The sequence below is a fragment of the Sus scrofa genome, chromosome 14 (genome assembly GCF_000003025.6).
Source record: "Sus scrofa isolate TJ Tabasco breed Duroc chromosome 14, Sscrofa11.1, whole genome shotgun sequence".
NCBI lineage: Eukaryota > Metazoa > Chordata > Mammalia > Artiodactyla > Suidae > Sus > Sus scrofa.
The window spans coordinates 77,076,041-77,102,493 of NC_010456.5; the positions used below are offsets into that span (position 1 = coordinate 77,076,041).

General features: G+C 34.5%; 1 protein-coding gene across 3 annotated transcripts in view; it reads left to right on the forward strand.

The window, feature by feature from the left end:
• The window catches only part of ADK (adenosine kinase), a 484,515-nt gene that overhangs the window by 239,969 nt on the left and 218,093 nt on the right, over positions 1–26,453 (forward strand). For all 3 annotated transcript variants that reach the window (XM_003359240.4, XM_003359241.4, XM_021072588.1), the window contains exon 6: positions 2,921–3,029. In XM_003359240.4, coding sequence (XP_003359288.1) covers positions 2,921–3,029 — 109 coding nt within the window. The remainder of the gene's footprint in view (positions 1–2,920; positions 3,030–26,453) is intronic.

A 26,453-nucleotide genomic window follows, 5' to 3' on the forward strand; every position in this document is an offset into this window, starting at 1 on the left:
TTCATTGAAGAGACTATCTCCTCCACTGTGTATTCTTGCCTAGTTTATATCTAGGCTTTCTATCCTGTTCCATTGATCTATATCTTTTTTTTTTTTTTTTTTCCAGTACCATACTGATTTCATTTCTGTAGTTTTTGTATAGTCTGAAATCAGGGATCCTGATTCTTTCAGCACCATTTTTCTTTCTTAGTGTTGCTGTGGCTATTTGGAGGTCTTTTGTGTTTCTATAAAAATTAAAAAAAATTTTATTCTAATTCTGTGGAAAATGCCATTGATATGGATTGCCTTGAATCTGTAGATTGCCTTGGGTAGTAGAGCCCTTTTGACAATATTCATTCTTGTAATCCTAGTACATAGTATATCATTTTATCTGTTTGTGTCCTCTTCAGTGTCTTTCATCAGTGTCTTATAGTTTTCAGAGTTCAGGTTTTGCTTCCTTATGTAGGGTTTATTCCTAAGTATTTTATTCTTTTTGATGCCATGGTAAAAGGCATTATTTTCTTTGTTTCTCTTTCTGATCTTTTGTTTAGTGTATAGAATGCAAGAGATTTCTATGTATTAATTTTGTATCCTGCAACTTTAACAAATACAGTAATGAGCCTGTAGTAGTTTTCTGATGGTATCTTTAGGATTTTCTATGTATAGTATCACGTTATCTTTAAACAGTGACAGTTCTACTTCTTTTCCTATGTGGATTCCTTTTATTTTTTTCTTCTTGCTGTGTCTAGGATTTCTAAAACTATGTTGAATAACAGTGGTGAGAGTAGACATCTTTGTCTTATTGCTGATTTTAGAGAAAATGCTTTCAGCTTTTCACCATTGAGTATGATATTAGCTGTTTTTTTTTTTTCATATATGGCCTTTATTATATTGAAGTAGGTACATTCTTTGCCCACTTTCTGGAGGGTTTTCACCATAAATGGGTATTGAATTTTGTCACATGCTTTTACATATTTTGAAATGATTATATGGTTTTTATTCTTCATTTTGTTAATGTGGTGTTTCTCACTAATTAATTTGTGGATATTATTCCTGAATCCCTGTGATAAATCCCACTTGATCATGAAGAATTGTTGAATTCAGTTTGCTAACATTTTGTTGAAGATTTTTGTATCTGTATTCATTAGTGATATTGGCCTGTTATTTTTGTTTGTTTTTTTAGTATCTTTGGTTTTGAAATCAGGTCGATGGTGGCCTCATAAAATGAGTTTGGGACTATTTTTCTCTGCAGTTTTTTTGGAGCAGTTTTAAAAGGATAGATGTTAATTCTTCTCTAAGTGTTTGATAGAATTCACCTGTCAAGCCATCTCGTCCTGGACTTTTGTTTGTTGGAAGTTTTTAAATCACAGTTTCAATTTCAGTACTTGTGATTGGTCTTTTCGTATTTTCAACTTCTTGGGAGTCTCTGTTTCTCCCAGTCTTGTGGAGCTCCTGCACTCAGGCCACAATGGCCTTCAGTGCCAAATACTCTGGGGTCCCCTCTTCCCAATGCCAGACCCCGAGCCTGGGGAATCTGATGTGGGGTTTGGAACTCTCACTCTAATGGGAGAGCCTCTGTGGGTCACTCACCAAGTGGGTATGGGGTTTGCTTATATTGCAAAACACCTTTCCTGCTGTCTGTTGCGTTGTGACTTCTGTTTCTTTGAGTGTAGAATGACTTTTTTTTGATAGTTTCCACGTTTTTTTTTTTGTCTATGATTGTTAAGCATTTATTTGTGATTTTGGTGTTTTCATGAGAGGAGATGAGCCTGAGTCCTTCTCCACTGTCTTTTCTAATATCTCCACTTTCATTAATTTAATTGAACATAAACAGAATGTATCTTTCAGTCAGTCAGTTGGTAGGTGGATGAATAAGAATATGTTTTACAAGAGAATCAGTATATTTTTTTTCAAAAGTGGTTCCAACCATATTACTGAAATCTCAAGTAATGAGATGACATATTTGGTTTATTTATTTGTCTGTGTTGTAAACAATTATTGTATTAAGTTTGGCAGTAATAAAAAGCTCCATGTGGCACTTGTAGCAAGATTTTTTTTTTTTTTTTGTCTTTTTGCTATTTCTTGGGCCGCTCCCGCGGCATATGGAGATTCCCAGGCTAGGGGTCCAATCGGAGCTGTAGCCATCGGCCTACACCAGAGCCGCAGCAACGCGGGATCCGAGCCGCGTCTGCAACCTACACCACAGCTCACAGCAACGCCAGATTGTTAACCCACTGAGCAAGGGTAGGGATCTAACCCGCAACCTCATGGTTCCTAGTCGGATTCGTTAACCACTGCGCCACGCCGGGAACTTATTGTAGCAAGATTTTAAGTACAGTATTCTTCTTAGATTTTTCAGCTGCAAATCTGTACCAGTGCAGGGAGTTTTCACTAATTTTAATTTATTCTAATCCTTAAAATGTAATGGTTTATGAATTCATTTCTCATAGTCAGTATGGTCCATGCTTATATGTGTGTTTTGCAAGATTAATCCCATCCTTGCCTTTTAAAACATTAGCTTAAGTAATCAGTGGATAATATGTTGATACTTAATAGACACATATATTTGTATATTTTCTGTAATGACATAGTACCTTTATTTCTTCACTTCATTTAAACTATTAAAGTGTAGAAAGTAGATAATCTTATCAATTTATTATCAAAAGAAAAGTTTAAAGTTTAAATACTGGTTTCTCTCAAAATACCAGATCATATTTAGAACAAGGATTAACTGTCTCTATCTCAAAAGCAACAGAGAAGTCTTGATAAGTTTTCAAAACAAATTAATTTTATTTACATTGATTAAGACTAGTATATAGCAATTTGGAGAATTAAGATGTAAGACAAAATTTGCAAAACTATTGTTAATTAACTGTCAGGTTGCATGACAAATTTGACTATATTGTAAAATAAAACATACTTACTTTTGTTGTTTTTTTAGGTCCCTTGTAGCTAATCTTGCTGCTGCTAATTGTTATAAAAAGGAGAAACATCTTGATATGGAGAAAAACTGGACCTTGGTAGACAAAGCAAGAGTTTATTATATAGCAGTAAGTATTTACCTAATTCAAATTTTTGGTACATATTCACACTATAAATTATAGTTGCTACTGATGTACATTTAAAAATAATTGTCTCTTTCTTATCCTGCAAATTATTTACCCATCTCAAAGCACATAAGTTCTTTATTACAAATACAGAACAAAAATATGATCGTTCTGTGGTAATGTAATTTGTATTATTTACCTTCAAATATACCTCATTTTATATATGTTGTACATAGGTGTTTTTTAAGCAAGTATTAAATTCTGTATTTTTCTGGAAAATTATATTTTATATTTTTAGGATATCCTTATAAATGACCCATGCATTATATGGGAACATATTAGTAATATAAATATTCACTGCCAACAGTTTGAGCTTATTTGTCTAAAAAATCTTAATTACTATTTATTCCATGGTAATTACCATGACACCTTTTAATTTAATATTTCAGAAACATTCATTGTGACAAATCTTTTAAACATGGGAATGAGGGCAGCATATAATTTGAATTATTAAGTCTTCTGAAATAAAAATAACCAGTTAAGAATTTATTTCTAAAATAAGACTGTACTAAAAATTCTCCTGAATTAATCACCTCATGAATACCTTGTTTTTATTTAATGAGTTAAATGTGGCTGATCACAAATAAATAGATACCTATGAAAAATGAAAAGCACTTCATATGCATATAATATATGGTTTTTCTATAACAGCTGCTGCCATTTACTACCTGAGCTGTGAAACAGCTGGTAAGATGTGTAAAAAATTGATTATCCAGTAGGAACATGTTTATTGAAAATATAATTATTTCTTTCAGTTTAGTGTTAATGTCTCCTACAGCATGTTTATGTGCACTGCTGTAGGCTTTACAAGGTTGTTATTGATTTTTCTGTATAGCAAATCCTACCTCTTTATAACTGTCAAGTAAATGCTTTCATTGAGAGGAATATATAGAGAAAAGTCATGTTACCTCTTTGGCTAGTATGTGAGAAAAACATTTCAAAGTCTTTAAAATTTTCTCTCATTTATTTTCTGTTTTATTTTATTTCTCAAAATGATCCCATTTTTCCATTAATGTCTTGATAGCATTCTTTTTAGTATGGCTCTTTAAAGGGAATTTATTACTATCTCAAACCATTCTACATTTGAAAGTCAAAAAGCAGGTTTAAAGTTTGGTATTATTTATTTTATATTGACTGATTGAAATGTGGCAGTATATTATGATAGAAAAATATTTTTACACTGATAATTATAGTTCTCTGTATGTATGTATGTGTATATACACATACATACATACACGTACACATATACATATGTCAATATGTATATACACATACATACATACACGTACACATATACATATGTCAATATATAGTAATTGGACCCCAAATTCTGAGCTAACTTGGAAAAAACTCATAATTTTACCAGTTATATACACATAGCTCATCTAGCCAAGTTTGCATGAATGAAAATTTTATAGCAGTAGAGATTGAACTTACACCCAACTCATAGTTTTAATATGAGTTTTAACATGAGCCAGCTTTGGGTGAATGGAATTTTAATAGCAAGTGTTAACTATTTTTTCAAATGCTGTTTTGCATATAGTGTAGCATGATCAGTTTGGGTCAAATTAATAAATTAAACAAACTTTAATTACTTTTGAGACTTGTGTAGTATGTTCAGCCAAAAACAAATATCAGAATGGATTTTAGTTGATATATCTGATGGTGGCTGTTAGCTCTTAGTTTCTCTTTCAGCAATTTCATAAAAGAATGCTCTCTTCACATTGCCAGGGAAATCTATAGTTTGTTCAGAGTTTGGCTATTTTTAAATAGTTCTGAAAATAGTAGACTCGTTGGATACCTGTGATGCTTTATGTTCTTGGTGAACATTCAAGAAATAGTTATTTTGCTAATAATTAAGAACATAATTCTTTTTCAGTGAAATCTCTTCTGAATGTAATTTCCTCAGACACTTGTCAGTTCTTTTAAATCTTTAATTCCCTTTGCAATCAGAGCATCCAGTTTCATCTTTTCTCAGTAAGAAATCCACAAGATTAGATTGAGTCAATGTTTATATTTATACTTATTTCAGCAAATCAGTTGAGCTTCTCTGTGCTTTCAAGTTCTATAGGGTCAGCTGTCACCTCACATCATCATCATCATAAACTTCAGAAGTTCAACCAGTTGAAATTGTAGGAGCTCTTTTCTTTTGTCTTTTTAGGGCTGCACCCATGACATATGGAAGTTCCCAGGCTAGGGGTCGAATTGGAGCTGTAACTGCTACACCACAGCTATAGCAACGCAAAATCCGAGCCACATCTGTGACCTACACCATGGCTCATAGCAATGCTGGATCCTTAACCCATGTCCTCATGGTTACTGGTTGGGTTTGTTACGTCTGAGCCACCAGGGGAACTCTGGAAGCTTTAATTTCAAAAGATTCTTGATGAAGCAATTCAGTGTATCAGTAGAACACATCTCCGTAAGATATCTATCTGCCTTACATAAAATAAACTAGTTCTGTATACTCAGTTTTTCTCATAAATTTGTAATTGTCACAAGCGTTCAGAAAATTCAAAAGCCTACATCATTTTCTCCATCACATAATGTACTGAGCCTACAAGTCATAGCAGAAACTTTCATGATAAAACGTCGAAATGGAAGGAGTTCCTGTAGTAGATCAGAGGAAACGAATCTGACTAGCATCCATGAAGACGCAGGTTCAAATCCATGGGCCTCACTCAGTGGGTTAAGGATCCGATGTTGCCATGAGCTGTGGTGTAGGTCATAGACGCAACTCATATCTGGCGTTGCTGTGGCTGTGGCATAGGCTGTAGCTTCAATTCAACCCCTAGCATGGGAACTTCCATATGCTGTGGGTGCAGCCCTAAAAAAAAAAAAAGCCGAAATGGAGTATGGGTATACCAGCATTTTCTTTTGGTTTAAATGACATGTTGACATCTTTTTTTACCTTCATCGTAGGTATCCCTCTTATGGCATATAAACTCAGCTTTTCCATGTTTAAACCAAGTTCATTGTTAATAGGTATTTTGAGATTACTCATTAGGGCAATAGCTAATTACATTTTGAAAACAAATCTCAGTTGCTCTGTTACCTTAGAATTAGATTGGCATGTGTCTGTTTCTTCTAAGAAATATTTTTTACAGTAGCCCTCTAAAACGATGATATTTAGGAAAGGTTTATGAGTTGGAGCTGTTAATTTTCTGAACTATGTATTTTCTTTTTAAAGCAATATTAGTGTGCTATGAAAAGTGTAACAATTAGCACTGTATTTCATCCAGCCTCTGGAGTTTTTTAATTTTAATTTCATTTTTTTTTAATTTTCACTATTTAAACATTTACATTTTGTTCTATAACCATAATTCTTACAGGATTAATTTTATATTTAAATGGCATAAATGCTTGTTGTCAATTACTTTACCCCCTTACCCCATTCCTTTATTGTTTATTTTGCTTATCCCTCTGTTGGCTGCATTTTGTCATTAAATACTTTTCAACCAAAGAAGGATTCAGAACTCTCTCACTGAGCTTTAATTTTCTATTGCTTTTATATGTAAATGACAGCTTGTTTGGTGTAATAATTTTATGAAACATAGTGCTTTGTGGACATTGGTTCATTGTGTCCTAGCACTCTTATGGGAAATGTGAGGTCAAGTGGTTATTTCTATTCTTCACTGTTTTCTTTTGTTTCTGGTTGCTTTGGATTTCAATTGCTCCTCTTGTACACCTCTTCTTCCTTTATCCTACCCCAGATCTTCCAACTTGGCTTTGTTTTCCAAGGTGGAAGAATAATTTATTGATTAGACTTTTCTATTATAGACATTTAGTGCTATGATGTTCTCTCTAAACATTCATTTGACTGTCTCTCACGAATTTTGATATGTCATATTTTCAATCCGTTTGTAATACTTTCAGTTTTCTCTTTTGCTTTCTTACTTGGTTCATGGGTTATTTATTTATTTATTTTGCTTTTTAGGGCCACATTTATGGTGTATGAGGTTCCAAGGTTAGGAGTCCAATCAGAGCTATAGCCGCTGGCCTGCACTACAGCCACAGTAACGTCCGATCCAAGCCATTTTTGCAACCTACACCACAGCTCATGGCAATGCCAGATCCTTAACCCACTGAGCAAGCCCAGGGATGGAACCTGCGTCCTCATGGATGCTAGTAAGATTTGTTTCCACTGAGCCACAACAGGAACTCCTGGTTCATGGGTTATTTAGAAGTGTGTTGTTTATTTTCTAATTACAGAGATTTCCCAAGATCTTCCTCCTGCTACCATTGTGGATTCCTGTATTCCTCCTTGCAGTTGATTTCTCTTCATGTATTTTGAAACTCTGTTATTAGGTGTATAAATGTGTATGATTAATTATTTGAGCCATTTATCATTTTGAAATATTTATCCCTCATAGTATACATTGTCCCCAAATCTACTTTCTCTAATATTAGTATAGCCAATCTAACTTTATTTCAACTATCGACATTTTGGTATATTTCTTCCCACCCTTTTACTCACTTGAGTATTCTTAAAATACATCTCTTTTGGGCAACATATTATTGGACCTTATTTTTTGTCCACCCTGACAATATCTACCTTTTGATTGGAATGTTTATGCAATTTCCATTTAATATAATTATTGATATGTTTAGATTTATCATCAAATGTCTTTTAAGGAGATTTAAGTAATTAGAAAAATACATATCACTCATTTAATTACTGTTTCCAATGCTTTTCATTTTTTTTTGCTTAGAAGCAGATTTCCATCTGGTATGGTTTTCTTTCTGTCTGAAAGGCATTTTTTTTAGCATTTCATGTGTTTGGGTCTGTTGGTGATGAATTCTTTCAGCTTTTTTATGTTTGAAAACATCTTTATTTTGCCTTCATTTTAAAAGAGGTTTTTGCCAGGTATGTAATTCTAGGTTGACAGGTTTTTGTCTCTTAGTACTCTAAAAATGTTATAATACTGTCTTCTCTCTTGCATTGTTTTTGACATCCTTACTTTTGATCCTCTGGATGTAACATGCCACACACCCCTAACCTTGGCTGCTATTAAAATTTCCTATTTGTTGCTGATTTTGATCAGTTTGATCATATTGTGCTTTAGTAATTTTTTTTCCATGTTTCTTATGGTTGGGGTTTAACTTCTTAGAGCTATTATGTTTGGAATGTTTTTAGCCATTGTTTCTTTGAATATGTTTTCTACCCCAACTTCATGTCCTTTTGAGTCTCAAATTACTGATATATTAGATCACTTGAAGTTGTCTCAAAACTCTTCGATGCCACCCTTTTCATTTTTGTGGATTCTTTTTCCTGTTTCATTTTGGATAGTTTCAATTGCTATACCTTCTAGTAGACTGATAATTTCTTCTGTTATATGTGAACCGTTGTTTATATTTTTGTCTGTTTTTATGGTTTTTTGGATGGGAGTATTAATCCATTCCTCATTAATCCTTCTTGGCTAGAAATGGAAATCTCTGGTTGGTTTTGTTTTTCCTTTTTTTTAGATGATTCTTTATCTGCAAGATTGCCTGACGACTTTTTCTTCGAATTTGAACAATGTTAAGGTTTATTTAACCTCAGAAGCTCCTTAAATTATTTTTCTAGATTCTATAAAACTGTCTGTCAGTTTTCATTTAAAAATAATTTTAAAGGTCTTAGCTAATAGATACCTGTTTACCTCTGTATAATTACTAATGTTGCAGTAATTTTTTTCTATTCTTTTCTGTCCATCCTTTAGAGCATTTTGGGCTACACTGTGAGTACAGTGGGATTTTGCACAGAAATTTATTCATTATTTCCAAAAACTGTTTTTAATGAGAGAAAAGTTCGAATATTCAAATACATTGAAAAGAAACGGGTTAACAAAAGCTCCAATGCCATGTGACTTACTTGTATTAGCCAAGTCACCCAATGTGTGCTCTTTTTTACTTATTGAAAATTAAGCATTATATATGAAAGAATAGTGACTCATAGTTTATCAGTAATTGTTTGAGAATATGGGACTGGTAGTTTGAATTTTTCTTTCACTCCTATGCCTATTTCCTTCTGTTATTTTTCCATTTCCCATGGCTCATTACAGATCTTCTTTTACCTTGTCTATGTTTAATTTATTACTGTATCTTGATTGCTTTCATCTTTTTTCAGCCTAGAATCTTAGAATTTGAGCGAATATAGTTTTCTGAAGGTTAGATTTTAAATGTTACTAATGTTTGCTTCTAGAATAAAGGAAGGTATGATTATGGGTTTGTGGAAGAAACAGTGTGGAAAAGTGTACAACTTTGAGGAAAGGAATAGAGTTCATACTTGATAAAAAATAGGAGTTTTTGCATGTAAAGGATAACTAGTAGTAACTATTTGGGTTTTACATCTCTTGTTTTTTTAATATTTAATTTTCTTATAACATTTACTAAAAATATATGTACAATAAAATATTACACATTTTATAAGATCATTTTGATTGTGTTCAGAATTTAGTGTCACCTGGTATTCTTAGCTTTGTCATGAAAATATGAGAAAGGTTCTAATAAAAGTGAATGAATTTGTTTTGTAGTGGTTACCTAAAAGAAATTAGAGCAATGTAAAGGAAATGAAAAGTAACTGTTAATTTAATATATATGTATGAAATTTATAATCCCCCCCCCCCAAAAAAAATCTGGATATGTTAAGATAGAAAACTTTTGTTTATTTATGGACAATTACTTAAACTCATTGCTATAAACCTAATAAGACCATAGAAAAAGGCTTTGTAATATATTTTGAAAGCTATGCTGTTATAATGAATATGTTTTGACAGAATAAGTAAACATGTGGATTTATTTTTTTATATTTAAGCTATTTTGTGAATGATAATTGATTTAATTGAGTTCTTTTAAAAACCTTTAGATGTAAATGAAGTCAAGGTACTCTGGAATTTATTAATCTTTATAATAATCTTCTGAGATTATTAGTTAAGGAGTTGTGATGGTTGAACTGCCACTGACTTCATTTATTAGTGTTCTAAATGCAGTTTTTGAACACTTAGACATTGGAACTCCCAGTGTTTTGGTCAGATCAAAGATCATCATTTGGCTTTGTTCCTGTATTTTTTACTTCAACTTTTTGACTATACTATTCTGGACTGCTTCACTGACTTCATTAGAAATTATGAATTTTTAAACCTTTATTTGAAAATATCCTTGTAGGTGACCTTAACTATTATATTCATAAATTCAAAAATAAAATAAGAAATATGTGACTTTTCCCCCCATCTGGAGCATTGCATGTTTGTGTGTAACTCCTGACATTTAATATGGTAGTCCTCCCAAACCCCTGCCCCCTGCCCTTATCCATGGTGTTGTTTTTTGTGCTTTCAGTTAGCCATGGTCATCTTCAACCTGAAAATATTAAATGGAAAATTCTAGAAGTAAACAGTTTGTAAGTTTTAAATCATGTACCATTCTAAATAGCACGATGAAGTCTTGGGCTGTCCTGCTCTGTCCTTTGTCCAGCATATACACACTGTATAATACACTCCCTGCCCTTTAGTTACTTGGTAGCCATTGCGGGTATCGGATATTTGTTGGAGTATTAAAATGCTTATATTCAAGTAACCCTTCTTCTTCTTTTTATTTTTATTTTTGTCTTCTTAGGGCTGCATCCATAGCATATGGAGGTTCCCAGGCCAGGGGTCAAATTGGAGCTGTTAGCTGCCAGCCTATGCCACAGCCATGGCAACGCAGGATCTGAGCTGTGTCTATGTCGTATACCACAGCACATGACAGCGTTGGATCTTTAACCCACTGAGCAAGGCCAGGGATCCAGTCTGCGTCCTCATGGATGCTAGTCAGACCTCTGATGAGCCATGACAGGAACTCCCAAATAACCCTTCTTTTACTTAATAATGGCCCCAGAGTGCTCAAGTATAGTGATGCCAGAAAATGCACAGTATATAAGGAGTTCAGTACTATTGACAGTTTCAGCTATACACTGGGTTCTTGGAACCTCTTCCCCATGGATAAGGGTGTTGCTATATATATGAATCTTTGTCATGCAGAAATTTAGAGTTTTATGTACCAATTTGACATCCCTTCAAGTAAAGCCCAAAACTTTGTGGTAAAGACCACTTTCTTTTTTTTGCAGCATATGGCAGTTCCTAGGCTAGGGGTCAAATCAGAGCCATAGCCACACCAGATCCGAACCACATTTGCAACTAAGCAGTTTGCAGTTTGCAGCAACATCTAATCCTTAACCCACTGAGTGAGGCCAGGGATTGAACCTGGATCCTCACAGACACTGTCTGGTTTTTAATCTGCTGAGTGACAATGGGAACTCTAAGACCTTTTTCTTTAACTTGGACATAATATAGAAAGAAAAAGACTGTTAATTGTGTTACTACTTAAGCATTAGCATTAGATTTCAGTTTTTTAATGTTTAATAAATTTTCATACGTTATTGATGTTTAGTGAGTTAAACAAAGGATTATTGTTCTTCCTCATTAGAGATAATCTTTGATTCATGTTAGAAAATTTTTCAAATGATGTGATTTTTAGAAATTCTATTTGTACTTATTTTTAATTTCTCTAGAATTTTTTTCTGGCAGATTAACAGTATCATTTTTCTAGGCAAATACTTTGTGATTTTTATAAATATTTTCTCCAGGTTGAGAGGTTTACTCCTATCTTCTTAAAAAAATCTTGTAATTCTTTTTAAGTCTTATTTTTGGAAGCTATCGAAAATAAAACTCTTTACTGGGAGGGGAGGAAAGCTATGGACTATTAAAGTAAGGTTATTTTTAGTTAAACAGAGTAATCTTTTTACTTAGGAGAAGTAAGACAGTGTTGGTGAGAGAAGCTATGGGCTCTAATGATAAAGATTGGAATTTTTTGTGTTTTGGACTTGTGGCATTATAATGAAGTCTTGGAACTTTATGTGAGGTTGGAAACCACACTATGTGCCAATTGCCTTAGAAGGTAAGAAAATAAACATATGTATAGCAATTAGTTGTATAAGACAGTAGGTTGTTTTACAGAACCCCAAATGAATTAACAAACCATCTACTGAAACGTTTCTACTTCAGTTTACTTTATGTATATATTTCAGACCAATCAGAAATTGCTTGGGAAAATGTTTGCTAAATCTCTTTAATGAACATGATTGAGAGGGGAAATCTATAAACATTGTGATGACAGTATACATTTTTTATGTGCCAGTTGTCACATCTTTGAAATTGTGTATAACTTGGACATAAATAGTCTGGTTTCTGTAGAAGTATATCTGTTTTTAAACATATTTTACTGTACACAGTGTTTATAGCTTAATACGATTTAACCCATTATGTTCTGTTGCCTCTGTTCTTCTAAATAAATAAAATTGTATTTAATTTCTCTGTAGCAGCTTTATTGAGATATTTATATACCATTAAGTTCACCTGTTTAAAGTGATTCAGTGGTTGTGAATTCACAGTGATTCACAATTCAATGATTGTGTTTTCATGGAGTTATGCAACCGTTACCATAGTCTAATTTTAGAACATTAACTTCACCACAGAAACTTTGTACCCATTAGCAGTTAATCTCCATGGTCCCTGAATTTAATCTTATATCTGCATCTAATTACAGTTTCAGTGATAATTCAGGTATTATGACTACAAACAATATAATTGTTTCTAATTAGACAAATAATGAATTTATGTCTTTGTTCCTTGACATATGTAGTAGAAATCATAATAAGTTTTTTTGTTTTCTTCCTATTACCTGTCTCTTTTGCAGGTATGCTAAAGAGGGCTTTTAAGCTTTTTGTTCTCATTTATTTGTTCTAGACTTAATGTTACCAGATTTTGGGACAGTTCTTAAAAATCTCAATCTTTTTCTGATTTGGGTAGGTGATATGTAGGAGGTGAAGTTTTAAAAATGATGCTGGATAAAGTGGGATGAAAAAAATGAGAACATAGTTTTCTTCCCTTCCATTACTTAGAAGTCAAGTTCATACTAAATCCATATTTGCTGTTACCCAATTATAGACCAGTACAGCTTTCTCAGCCGTATAACAAGGCTCATTTACCTCTAACCTCTTGTTCCTATCATGTATTTTTTCTCTATCCCTTGAAAATAGCTTCTGGAAACTGGAAGGAACTCTCCAGACCATATTAACTTTTTAACTGTGTCGTCCTGGTATAATTAGGAACATTAACAAATATTAAATAGTTGAAGGTGTTCTCAAAGATAGATTGCTGCTTTTCTGCTTGTCTTCTTGTCCTCTATACAGATTTCTGGCACAAGTTTTTCTTTACATTTTGATAAACGCTTGAACACTTTGCTCTGTAACTCTCTTCCATCTTCCCCTATAATACCCTCAACCCGAACAAATTTTGTCTAACCTCCCAACCTGATTGAGTCTGCTGTCCTGACTACTCATTTTGTGTATTCATTTTTCAAGTATTATTTCTTTCTTCATTCTATAAACAATTTAAGACCACCTTGTATTATTATTGTTAAGTTTAAAATACATGACAGAAACAGTCATAATAAAATAAAATACAAAATGTACAGAAACCCACCAAAAATGCTTTGGTTCAGTCTTTTCGGAAAGATACACATATATAAAATAAAAGAGCACCGTATGTTCCATTATTCATCCTATAAAAATAATTATTTTTACAGATACATAGCTTCTTATAAGATTAACATTTATTTATTTGACAGCTATAATAAGCTAAATTGAATCTTTAAAATATTATTTTACTTAATGTCAACTAGCATTCCTCAGGTAGATTGATGTGCTTAGTATAGTGGATTTTAATCTTTTCTGAGTTTTGATTAGTTCCAGAAAAAATTATATACTCATAAAATGTTTATATAATTTTTGGAAGTTCATAGATTTCAAAAGACTTTTTGTTAATTAATGGAGCCCAGGTCAAGAACTGGTAATAGTAAATAGTGAATTAAAATGACACATGATTCCAGTTATAGTTCCAAGTTACAAAATGTCTCTTCTGGATTTCTAAAACTTTTCTGATTGTAACTATATACTTGTTTTCTTTTTTTTCTATTTTTTAAAAAATTTTATTAAAGTATAGTTGATTTACAATGTTGTGTTAATTTCTGCTGTACAGCACAGTGACTCAATCATATATATATATATACATTCTTTTTCTCATACTATCTTCCGTCATGTTCTAGCACGAGGGATTGAATATAGTTCCCTGTGCTTTTTTTTCTTGTATCACTCCTTAATTGGTTTTTATAAAAATATATTAAAGTAGAAAATCAGGCTCAATAATGAAAGATGTAGTTTAGTCAAGTGATAGAAAAGCAAGATTCTATGAAATCATTCAAATATCTTTAATTCATTTGCTGTCTTTTAAAAATATCTATATGTTCTCACACTGTAAATCAGCTATAATGGAAAAAAATAAAAATCATTAAAAGTTTTAAAAAATGCTGTATAGCACTGGGAACTATATCTAGTCACTTGTGATGGAGCATGATAATGTGAGAAAAAAGAATGTATATATGTATGTGTGACTGGGTGGCCTTACTGTACAGTAGAAAGTTGACCAAACACTGTAAAACAGCTATAATGGAAAAAAATAAAAATCAAAAATCATTAAAAAATATATCTATATGTTCTCACAATCTGAATATAACCAAAGACCTTTTAATGCTAATGCCTCTGTAAATATTCTCTGAAGTCATTTTTATTTCAGTCTGCCAAGGTGATCATTGTGATGTTTTCAGGTAGACTCTAGCTTTTTTACTTCCTCAGATGAGCCGAATTGGGACTTTTTTTTTTTTTTTTTTTCTCTTCGGCGGGGTGTGTGGCATGTGGAAGTTCCTGGGCCAGGGATCTAACCTGCACCACAGCAGTGATAATGCTGGATCCTTAACCCACTAGGCCACCAGGGAACTCCATAGTTTCTTTTAATATAATGTGTAGACAGTGGGCAGTGGAAATTCTGATTCTGACCAGTTTCACAGATGCTTCCATAATACTTAGTGTACTCTTGGGTATATTAAATTATCATATCCTGACAGTAGTCCTGAAACATGCCAGTTTTATAAAGCCATATTTCTGAGAACTAAAGCAAGGTATCGGCAAACCATATCTGACACGCCATGTTAATTTCCATAACTATCATTCCTGGAGGTAGTAGTATTTTTAAGGCATGGAAAATCTTGATAAATCTACCAAGTAAAAAAATGGCAAAATATCTGCCTTATCACTGAGTTTTCAATTATGAGGTCTGATTTCTTTCCATTTCAATTGAATCATATAAGAAATAATGACAAGCATCTTTTTTCTCTTATGATAGATGATAGAATAGTTAGATATACACTATATCAAAACACAATATTTTAAATTATTCTCTTTTTATTATGTCTAGTGTTCATATTATGAATGAAAACCACATTCTGTCATCTCATAGTATTTACATATACACATGATTTTTGCCTTAAGTAGAAAAGAAACAGCTGACAAATACATAGGTTAATTTCCTTTTTAAATTTGCAGCAAATTGTTTTGTGATTCTTTTGTGTGTTTGGGGCTATTTTATTGAGAAAGAATTTATCAAGCAACATTTGAGGAACCTTTTGTATCCTTTCCTAAATAAACTTAAACAGGAACCTGTCAACTCTAGAATAAAATATTTCTTTGTAAATTCTCACCTGCAAATTATTGATAATGGAAGGAGCACTTTTTTAATCCTTATATCCCCCTTCTCCTCAATACAGCTTTTAGATGGTAGATAAACTTCCCAGCTCAGTAATTAACTGAGCTCAGTCATTGCACCCCATATCATGTGATTTTTTTTTTTTTTTTTTTTTTTTTTTTAGTGGAATACATTATTAGAGCACTTACACAGCCAGTCGAGCTGCAGCAGCCCAGGCGGCAACAGCAGTGCCATTTTTCACAAAGAAAATGTTGAACAGGAGCCAAATGTTTGGTGGCAGTCTGTTGCTAGGAAATCAAGGTCCTGAGGCGATTAATGACAAAGCAAGCAATAACAAGAAGGCAGAATTACAGATTTAAAAGAGAAAAAAGTGGTTGGTGTTATAATTACCCAAAGAAATCCGCACTCATTAAATTGGCTGTTTTTATGATTGACTTTAATTGGAGGTTAGCTCAGATATTTAGCTCCTTTCCCACCCCTTTAAACACACACAGGCACATAATCTGTAGAACTGCAGACTTGTTTTTCTAAGCATTGAGAGGAGCTTGCCCTGTAATTTGATCCCCACTGACAGATGCATTTTCTATGCTGCCATTTTGAATTAACCTATTGTAGAACAATTTTCTTCAGCCCTGTTGAATAAAACATCCAGTCTGATTACCTCCGATGGATTTGATAGAGTAAAAGAATGTACTTCTCATTGAAGTAGATTGTTTGCGGGGACTCTACTGATTTTGAACTCTGCCAATAAAGCACAATCATTTGTAATAAATTTTCAAAGAAATTTGTGGGGAGAAGGTAATGAGAGTCACTTTTTTATCGCTTAATGTTTGACTATCTACATCGAAACAATCTTATTAACAAGAAAGTGTTATTTTTCTGATAAGATATTCATATGCATTTAAATAATTTTTTATGAATCTTCATTTAGACTGTTGATAATTTGAGGAATAGAATCCTGTATTTATGTGCTCTAAAATGACCATTCTTCCTCCTGACCAACAGTATTTAATTATAGGTCTCAAGATGCTTTCCAACACCCAGTTGTAAAACTGTTTTTAATATATAAAACATTTAACTAAAGTGATTTTAAGATTGTTTCAATAAATCTTTGGTGTAGTTATCCCTCCCAAAAAGGAATTCTATTATTTAAATTTTCTAAGATTTGATAAAGTTTATTACCATAAAAGCATTGTCTTTCATATACAATATCAGAAGAAGCATCACAGTTTATTTACCTTTCAGAAGCCTTAAGAATAAAGTTATATGATGCCACTGCTCTCCAGATTTCTAATCAAACCCTGGAACAAAAGAGCCAAGCACATTCTATCTGACAATACACACACTGCTAATCAGATGCCAATGCCAAGCTGTCTGCTTTGTTAAATACTTAGCTTCCTAGAGGCAGGAAGACAGCTGCTATAAGTATGATGAAATTTGGTAGTTCAATCTATTTTTACTACCCTTGGGCTACTAAGATACTGTTAATTTAGACCACCCCACTTGGTACACTTTAGGGAGTTTTTTAAAGAGTTTGTAATTAAAATGATAAAACATCATTATTACATTGAAGACCTTCTGTAAGTTTTACATTTGGCAGATACCTACTGAGATAACCCCAGCATGTAATTTACAATGATGTAATGATTGTAATTGCATTTTGGAAAAAAAAAGAGGAACTCTGGGAGGCAAGTGCTTCCTTTAGAAGAGTTTTGAGATCTGCTTCTATTTTATTTAAATCTACTTCTATCCCAAAATTGCCTACCTATAATTGACTGTAGCAGCTGTAAACATTACTACCCAAATATTATTTAAAACATCACCAACACAGACACTACCACCAGGGGGAGAAATCTAAACTCAAAGTCCTTATCTGATGATGATACTGCTAGCAAGTGGATTGTGCTGCTAGACCTATATAGTTAACCACCTCCCAGATGACACTGCCTTTGGAGACATGATTCGCAAATTGTTTGTTAAATCCGTGCTGGCTTAACGCACTACTCAAATATAAATAAAATGGGAAACTTCCATAACTCTTTTTTTTTTTTTAAGAGAGAGTACAAATAAGTAAGCTGAAGACTTATTATTCTTATCTGTCAACCTACTTGAGATGTTGTCCTTCTGAAATTGAATACTTTGGATCTGTGATACCATGTAGTTATCAACACATAAATTAAGATCAGAGGTTATATGATTGATACAGCAAATTTAATAAGTCTCTAAGATAGTTTTCTTGTTTATTGTCCCTTCACTGTAGTTGTGGTCTTTTAATATCTCTCTAGTAAACTATTTTGTGTGCGTGCTTGTCTTTTTGCCTTTTCTGGGGCTGCTCCCGCAGCATATGGAGGTTCCCAGGCTAGGAGTCTAATCAGAGCTGTAACTGCTGGCCTGCACCAGAGCCACAGCAACGTGGCATCCAAGCTGCGTCTGCAACCTGCACCACAGCTCACGGCAACACCGGATCCTTAACCCACTGAGCGAGGCCAGGGATCAAACCCGCAACCTCATGGTTGGGTGAAGGGCATATGGGAACTCTATTATGTGTGGAGATTTTCTATAAATTATTTCCAAATAAAACTTTACTCAAAAGTTGAAATATTTGTACTCACCACCCATCTTAAGAAACAGAACAGGGAAGTTTGTCATGGCTCAGTGGGTTACAAACCCAACTTGTGTCCGTGAAGATACAGGTTCATCCCTGGCCTTGTTGATTGGGTTAAGGATCCGGCGTTGACACAAGCTGTGGTGTAGATGGCAGACATGGCTTGGACCCCATGTAGCTGTGACTATGACATAGTCCGGCTGCTGCAGCTCCAATTCTACCCCTAGCCTGGGAATTTCCACATACTGCAGGTGAGGCCCTAAAAAGCAAAAGACATTTTTAAAAAGAAACAGAACATTATCAGTATCTTTGAATCTCTGTGTCATCCTCATAATCCCATATCTTTCTCCATCCAAAAGGTTACTATTGCCTTTCTGATGTTTCTAATTGTGTCTTCAGCAATGTCTAATATTCTATTTTGCCAGCCTATTGAATTTTAATATCCATTACTTTTTCATTTCTTTCAAATCTGTTTCTTGTTTCATCTTTTTGATAATCTCTGATTCCTTTCTCCAAATTATAATCTTTTCTTTAAATATATTAAACTTATTTTCTGTTTTGTGCCTAGCCTAATAGTTAAAACTTTCGAAGTTCTGATTTTGTTGTCTGTTGTTTCTTCTGGCTCTTACTCAGCCCCCTTATGTTTTGTGTGTGAGCTCATATTCATTATTTGCAGTAATTTCGAGGCTGAGATGAAGATGTGTTTCCAAAGAGAGGATTTGCATGGGAATCTGCCAAAAGTCTGGGGATACTGTCAACCTGGGAACACATTCAAATTAATTTTAGGCTTAAAGCTTTGTGAGCTGCATAGGTAGCATGAGTTCTAGACCCATAAACTTTCATGAGAATGGGCTTGTGGTTAAATTTTCAGGGAAAATATTTTTACCTCCACCCAGCATCAAGTTTGAATCAGGCAAATTTCCTTGCTAATTCTGTCTTTGGGATAAGCATACTTCTGTTTTACTCTTATACTAAGTGTGCAACTCTTTAGAGTTCCAGCTTTATATGGAGATCTCTATAGACTCCCTATCTTCAATATATGTAGGATTTTTCTCCTAAACCTTAGGCTCAGTAGTGTGCTGATAAATACTTTAAAACTTGCTTTCTAAAGGAAAAAAAAGTCCTGATTTATAATATTTGCCAGTTTTATACTATGACTCATTTCAGGCTACCAATGTGAAGTCATTGAACATGAATTTGGGGAAAGATATGTGTAGTTAGCTTTCAGTAGCTGTTTCCAGTGTACCTCTGCCAGCTCTGTACATGGCTGTGAAAACTAAAATTCAATTCATAGAATTTGGCATATCCCCAGAATGAAAGACATTTGAGTGTTTGCTTACTTCCATGGATTTCCATTTTTACTTTGTTTTAGCCTTCTAAAATATTCTGTGTCAACCAAGCAATGTATTTCAAACCAAAAAAGATTGTTTTTTAAAAAAAATCATTTGTTGTTTTCAGCAAAAGTGCTGTTATGGTACCTAAGTCATTTTACTGCCAAAAAAGAACTCCTTCCTGTTTGCAAATATGATTTATTGTTTTTATTTTTGTATTTTAAACATAGTACATGATGATTACATTAAATTTGAGACATAAAAGATTATAGAGTATTCAAATCACCTATTATCTTATTGCACATTTACTTTTTGTGCATACATGTGTCCCTTAGAGTTTGTATATAATTTTCATCATACTGTATCTACTATTTTATAATATGGTTTTTGTTTCTTAATATTTAGTGAAGGTTCATTCATGTTGTTAAGTATTTTTCAGCAATACCCCCGTACCGAGTTACACATGACAGTGAGTATGGAGGCAGATAGGAATTAATTTAATCCAGGAATCCAATCTTTGTGGCATATTAAAATAATTTCCTAAGATTATTCATTACTGCATTTATAATTGTGAAAATATTAGAAATTATATAAATGACCATAGGAGATTGGTTGAAAAAACTATGATACATACATACTATAGAGTACCATGAAGTTTTTTGGGGGTGCACCTGCAGCATATGGAAGTTCCCAGGCTAGAGGTTGAGTCAGAGCTGCAGCTGCTGGCCTGTGCCACAGCCACAGCCACACCAGATGCAAGCCGCATCTGTGACCTGCACCACAGCTCATGGCAACAGCAGATCCTTAACCCACTGAGCGAGGCCAGGGATCGAACCCACATCCCTGTGGATACTAGTTGGGTTTGTAACTCTCTGAAACACAATGGGAACTCCCTCTGCAGCTTTTATATAAACAGATGTGGATTAATACCCAGGGAATATGACACAAAAAAGAAAGCAAATAATACTACCTTTTCTGTAAGAAAAAGGGAAAATAAAATGCGTATGTTGCAGGAATGATAAAGCAGAAAACAACAAAATCTGAAGCCTATGTGTGGCAGAAAGGGAAGTGTGGTAGACAAGCTGTGGATTGGCATAACACTTCTTAGAGTTTATTTTTGGGGTATAGTTTCAAATTTTGATATTACGTTAATATCTTACCTCTTCAGAAGGTTAAGTGAAAATGGTATCAGTAGGATAGGGGATCTAAAACTGTAAGCATACCGAAACAAATGAAATTTAGTTGATTATCAAAAGTCAAATAAATTCCATATACTGAAGGATAAAAAAGAAAGAAATAGGACTAATTCAAGTACTTTATAAACATAGTATTGGCCTGTATATCCTAAGCTGGGACAGAATAAAAGAGGAGGAAAGTATTGCCTACAAATCCTGAACCTTTTTTAGTAGGTTTATTATGTTACTGATACAGGCAAACTAATACTGAAACTATTCTGAGCAAATGAGTAATTGACCTAATATTGTTAGGAGCCTGCATTCTCACTGTGAAAAATGGACAGACAAATATAGACTGGGAGAAGACAGAAAAAAATACTGAGGGGGTGGATTAGATTAGAGGTATCTGTGTAAATATGTACATTCCTATGTATCGGTGATTTGTGTGTGTGTGTGTGTGTGTGTGTGTATACTTATGTATGTGTGTGTGTTTATGTAAATATATATATTTCCTAGCTCTCTTGCCAGTTGGGCAAAGGAGTGAAGTCATTCAAGTAGTAATGACACAACTAGCACTATTTACCACTCTGCAGTTTCCTAGTGCTGCTGTAACCAGTTACCAGAAACTTAAAACCACAGAAATTGATTCTCTCACAGTTCAAGAATTTAGGAGTTCAAAATCTAGGTGTTGGCAGTGTTGATTATTCTTGATCATGGCGGGACAGAGGGAGAGTCTGTTCCATGCCTCTCTCTTATACGTCTAGTGGTTGCTCGCAGTCCTTGAAGTTCCTTGGCCTGTGGCAGCATAACTCTAATTTCTGCTTCTATTGTCGCACATGTTCTCTGTGTGTCTATGCCCAGATTTCCCTCTTCTTGTAAAGACACCGGTCCTTGGATTAGGGCCCATGCAATATGATCTTATCTTGGTTATATCTGCAAAACCTCCAGTTCCACATAAGCCTGCATTCACAAGTAATACAAGGAGTTAGGCCATAACATATCTTTTTGTGGGATACAATTCAGCCTACAACACCACCGAAAGTAACCAAGACTACTTGTTGAAATGGCAGGCTCCAGGTCTCAGCTGTGTACATATAAGATGAACATCTTGTAATGTCACAAAGAAAGTGCTCAAAACAATGATGGATGGTTTATCCTAACTGTGTGGGAGAGAGCTTGAAGGTCTACCATTGGCCAAATTTGGGACAGTTTGAGCACTGAAATAATTAAATACAGGGGAATCTGAGTAAAAGGTACATGTATATGAGTGTTCCTGCACTATTTTTCTTTTTGAAACTTTAGTTATAAATGAGAAATTGAGGAGAAAAACAACTTAAAGTGGGCTCAGATAGTGGAGAGACCCAAATGACACTTAGCCCATCTTCTCAGTGAATATTATTCAAAATAATTCAATTACAGAACTGAATTTGTGTTAATTGTGAAATGTCTTATTTTTTATTATGCCTTTTACAGAATTAAAATGTTACCTAGAATTGCCTTAGGATTTAACACAATAACAGTTTAATATGTACTTTCATATATATATATATATATAGCTTATATATATATATAAATTGTTTATATATATATATGTAGTTAATATATAATTAACTATATCTCAATATCTATGGGAGATTGGTTCAGGAGAGACCCCATATCATGAGTATCAAAATCCTTGGATGTTAAAATTCCTTATAGAAAATGGTGCGATACAGTCAGCCCTCCATATCACCCTATTTCTATATCCACAGATACAGAAGCCTGGCTGTATAGTTAATATATAGTTAGAGCTTGGAACAAATTATTTCAATTCTTCCATTTAATTCTTAATAGTTTTTATATGCATAAAAGAGATTGTTGGAGTTATTTGAAGAAACCTATAAATTCTTCAGACAAGTGGCCTTATTAACCATAATTCATATCTGTAGTAGAAGTAGAGAGGAAGAGATTAAAAATATATCCATCCGCTCTTTCAATCAAGTTGAATATAATATGAATGGATTTTAAGCCAAGAAAGATTTTATGAGAAAGGAAAAAAGGAGAAACTCTAATACAGAGGAAACTTTTTGTGGTCAACCATAATAAATTATAGCAATATAAAAAGAACGTTTGACAGGTGATATTCTCAAACTTGGAAACTCAGAAGTGATTTTATCAGTACACTAAAAGCAAACGTATCTCTCAGGAGAATTCATTTGTTCATTTTCAGGTGCTCATCATGTTCTAGATAGTGTTTTAGGCACTTGGAACAAAATTGTGAATAAGGATTGTATTTAAAATAGTCTAACATACAATATCCTCTGAAGAATTGTTAGTACTAGATCATATTTGTGTGGCACTTACTCTCTACAGCATGCTATTCTAAGATTTTAAGATTTTTCATATATTAATTAATTTACCTCAAATAACCTTCTGAGTCGAGATATGTCATCACTTTCATTTAATAGATGAAGAAACAGAGGCATGGAGATGTGAATTAAGTTGCTCCAGTACTCTTAGCTAGTCAGGTCAACCCAGGATTTGAACAATCATGTTGACTCGTGTATCCACACCCCCTGGCTTTTTTTTTTTTTTTTTTTTTTTTTCCCCAATAAAACTTTTGTTTTCGGAAAATTGAAGTTTATCATTGCAAGTTTATCACTGTAAGAAATAATGCAGAGATATCTCATATGCCCTTTACACAGTTTCTCCCAAAGGTAACCTCATATAAAACTATAATACAGTATCACAACCATCATAATGACACTGATATAATTCTGATACCGAACATGTTCGTCACAAGGATCTCGCATTGTGAGTTTAGGCTACTATAACAAAATGCCATAGACTGGGTGCCTTAAACAGTAGAAATTTATTTCTCACGGCTCTGGAGGCTGGGGAGTCCAAGATCAGAATGACAGCATAACATGATTGAGTTCTGATAAGGGCCCTTATCCTGACTTGCAAATGGCTAAATTCTTGCTGTAGCCTTATATGATGGAGAGAAAGGATTGTCTCTCTTTTCTATTCTTGTAAAGGCACTATGCATGAGGCCTCTACCCTCATGACCTAATTACTATGAAAGGCCTCATCTCCAAAACATCACACTGGGAAGACTAGGGCTTCAAGATATGAAGGGGGGTAGGGTGGCATGCATTCAGTACATAGCAGTTCTGTTGCCTCTTTATTTATTTATTTATGTGTGTCTTTTTAGGGCCTCAGCCATGGCATATGGAAGTTCCCAGGTTAGGGGTCCAATCAGAGCTGTAGCTGCTGGCCTACACCACAGCCACAGCAACAGGAGATCTGAACCACGTCTGCAACCTAACACCATATCTCACAGCAACACTGGATCCTTAACCTGCTGAGCAAGGCCAGGGATCAAAATCAAACCTGCATCCTCATGGATACTAGTCAGGTTCGTTAGCCGCTGAACCACGACAGGAACTTCCTGTTGCCCTTTATAAGCTATATTCACTTCCCTTCTGCCCCAATCCCAACCCCAGTAACCAGTGATATTTCCTCTATAATCTTGTCATTTCAAGAATATATAAATGGAATCATGCAGTATTTCACCTTTTGAGATTAACTTTTTTCTCAGCATAATCCTGTAAAGAGTCATTCAGAATGTGGCATGTATGAATAATTCATTCTTGGGAGTTCCCACTGTGGCGCAGAAGAAATGAATTTGACTAGTATTTAAGGGGATACGGGTTCAATCCCTGGCCTTGCTCAGTGGGTCAGGGATCCAGCATTACCACGAGCTGCAGTGTAGGTCGCAGATGTGGCTAAAAAATCCCACATTGCTGTGGCTGTGACATAGGCTGGCAGCTATACCTCGGATTTGACCCCTAGCCTGAGAACTTCCATATGCCATGGGTGCAGCCCTAAAAAGAAAAAAAAATTCATTCTCTTCTCTTGATAAATAGCATTCCATAGTATAAAAGTATAAAAGTGCCACATTTTGTTGGTTCACTCATTGGAGGACATCTAGGTTATTTCTAGTTTGGGGCTATTACAAACAAGTTGCTATAAACATTTATTTATATTTGTTTTTACTTTTCTGAGCTGCTTCAAAACTTTATCCATCCCATTCTACAATCTTGCAATAAACTGCCTAGAGAATGACTTGCTGGTAAGGTGATAGTGAGAAGAGGCCTGAAGGAGGTAAGGAAAATGCCATGTAGTGTTTGAGGAAAGCACATTTCAAACAAGGGGAAGCAGTGCAGAGACCTTGACGTGGGAATGTGCCTATAGTCTTTGCAACAGAGCACAGGAGGACACTGAGATACACTGCAAGGAGAATGGAAGGTGATGAGCTCTGCAAGGCAACTGTGGGTTGGAGCTATAAGACATGTACACTTTTAAATTTTCCCAAAGTGAGACAGGCAACTATTGAAGAGTTTGAATAAAGGAGTGGCATATTCTGTATTAAATTTAAAAATCACTTCGCAAGAAAATAGATGTTATTTGGGCCAGGGAGAACACTTAAGGGGCTGTTTCAGTAGTCCTTGCAATACCTGGTGGTAGCTTGTGCTAGTGGTGGAGATCTTTAAGATGGGTCACTTTTTGAATATATATATATATATATTTTTTTTGTCTTTTGTCTTTTGTTGTTGTTGTTGTTGTTGTTGTTGTTGCTATTTCTTGGGCCGCTCCCGTGGCATATGGAGGTTCCCAGGCTAGGGGTTGAATCGGAGCTGTAGCCACCGGCCTACGCCAGAGCCACAGCAACGCTGGATCCGAGCCGCGTCTGCAACCTACACCACAGCTCATGGCAACGCCGGATCGTTAACCCACTGAGCAAGGGCAGGGATCGAACCCGCAACCTCATGGTTCCTAGTCGGATTCGTTAACCACTGCGCCACGACGGGAACTCCAATCTGAATATTTTTGATAGGTTGATTTTTGGATACAAGAGAGAGAGGAGGCAGGAATGATTCAGTTTACCAAATTGGAGGTGATATATGAAATCCACTAGATTACCTTTTTTCATTTACAGGAGAAATATAGCTATCACATTGCCCAGATATTTGTGTGTGCTTAATCTGTACATTCTTTATCCATAGATAAATTTACGGAGTTCCCGTTGTGGCGCAGTGGTTAACGAATCCGACTAGGAACCATGAGGTTGCGGGTTCGGTCCCTGGCCTCGCTCAGTGAGTTAAGGATCTGGGCGTTGCCGTGAGCTGTGGTGTAGGTTGCAGATGCGGCTCGGATCCCGCGTTGCTGTGGCTTTGGCGTAGGTCAGCGGCTACAGCTCCGATTCGACCCCTAGGCTGGGAACCTCCATATGCCACGGGAGCGGCCCAAAGAAATAGCAAAAAGACAAAAAAAAAAAAAAAAAAAAATTACATGTAAGCTAAATATTTTGTGTGTGGTGATATATAATCAGAAGATAGGGAGTTAAATAAATTAATCTCTAAGAGCATCTGATTTGATACATTTATCTTGCCAGTAGGGACCTAAAATATCACAGTTCATTGACCTCAGTTCCTGAGCTCTTGTCTAATAGGTAGTATTAACATTTGCCTTTCTCTCTCTTTCGTAACCAGTTAACACTCACACAGTCCCTAACTTCAACATAATCTTTCTCTAGATTTTTAAATATATTCAAACAGGCCATATTACCTACTGTGTTGTTGTATGGTTGACTAAAAGGCAGT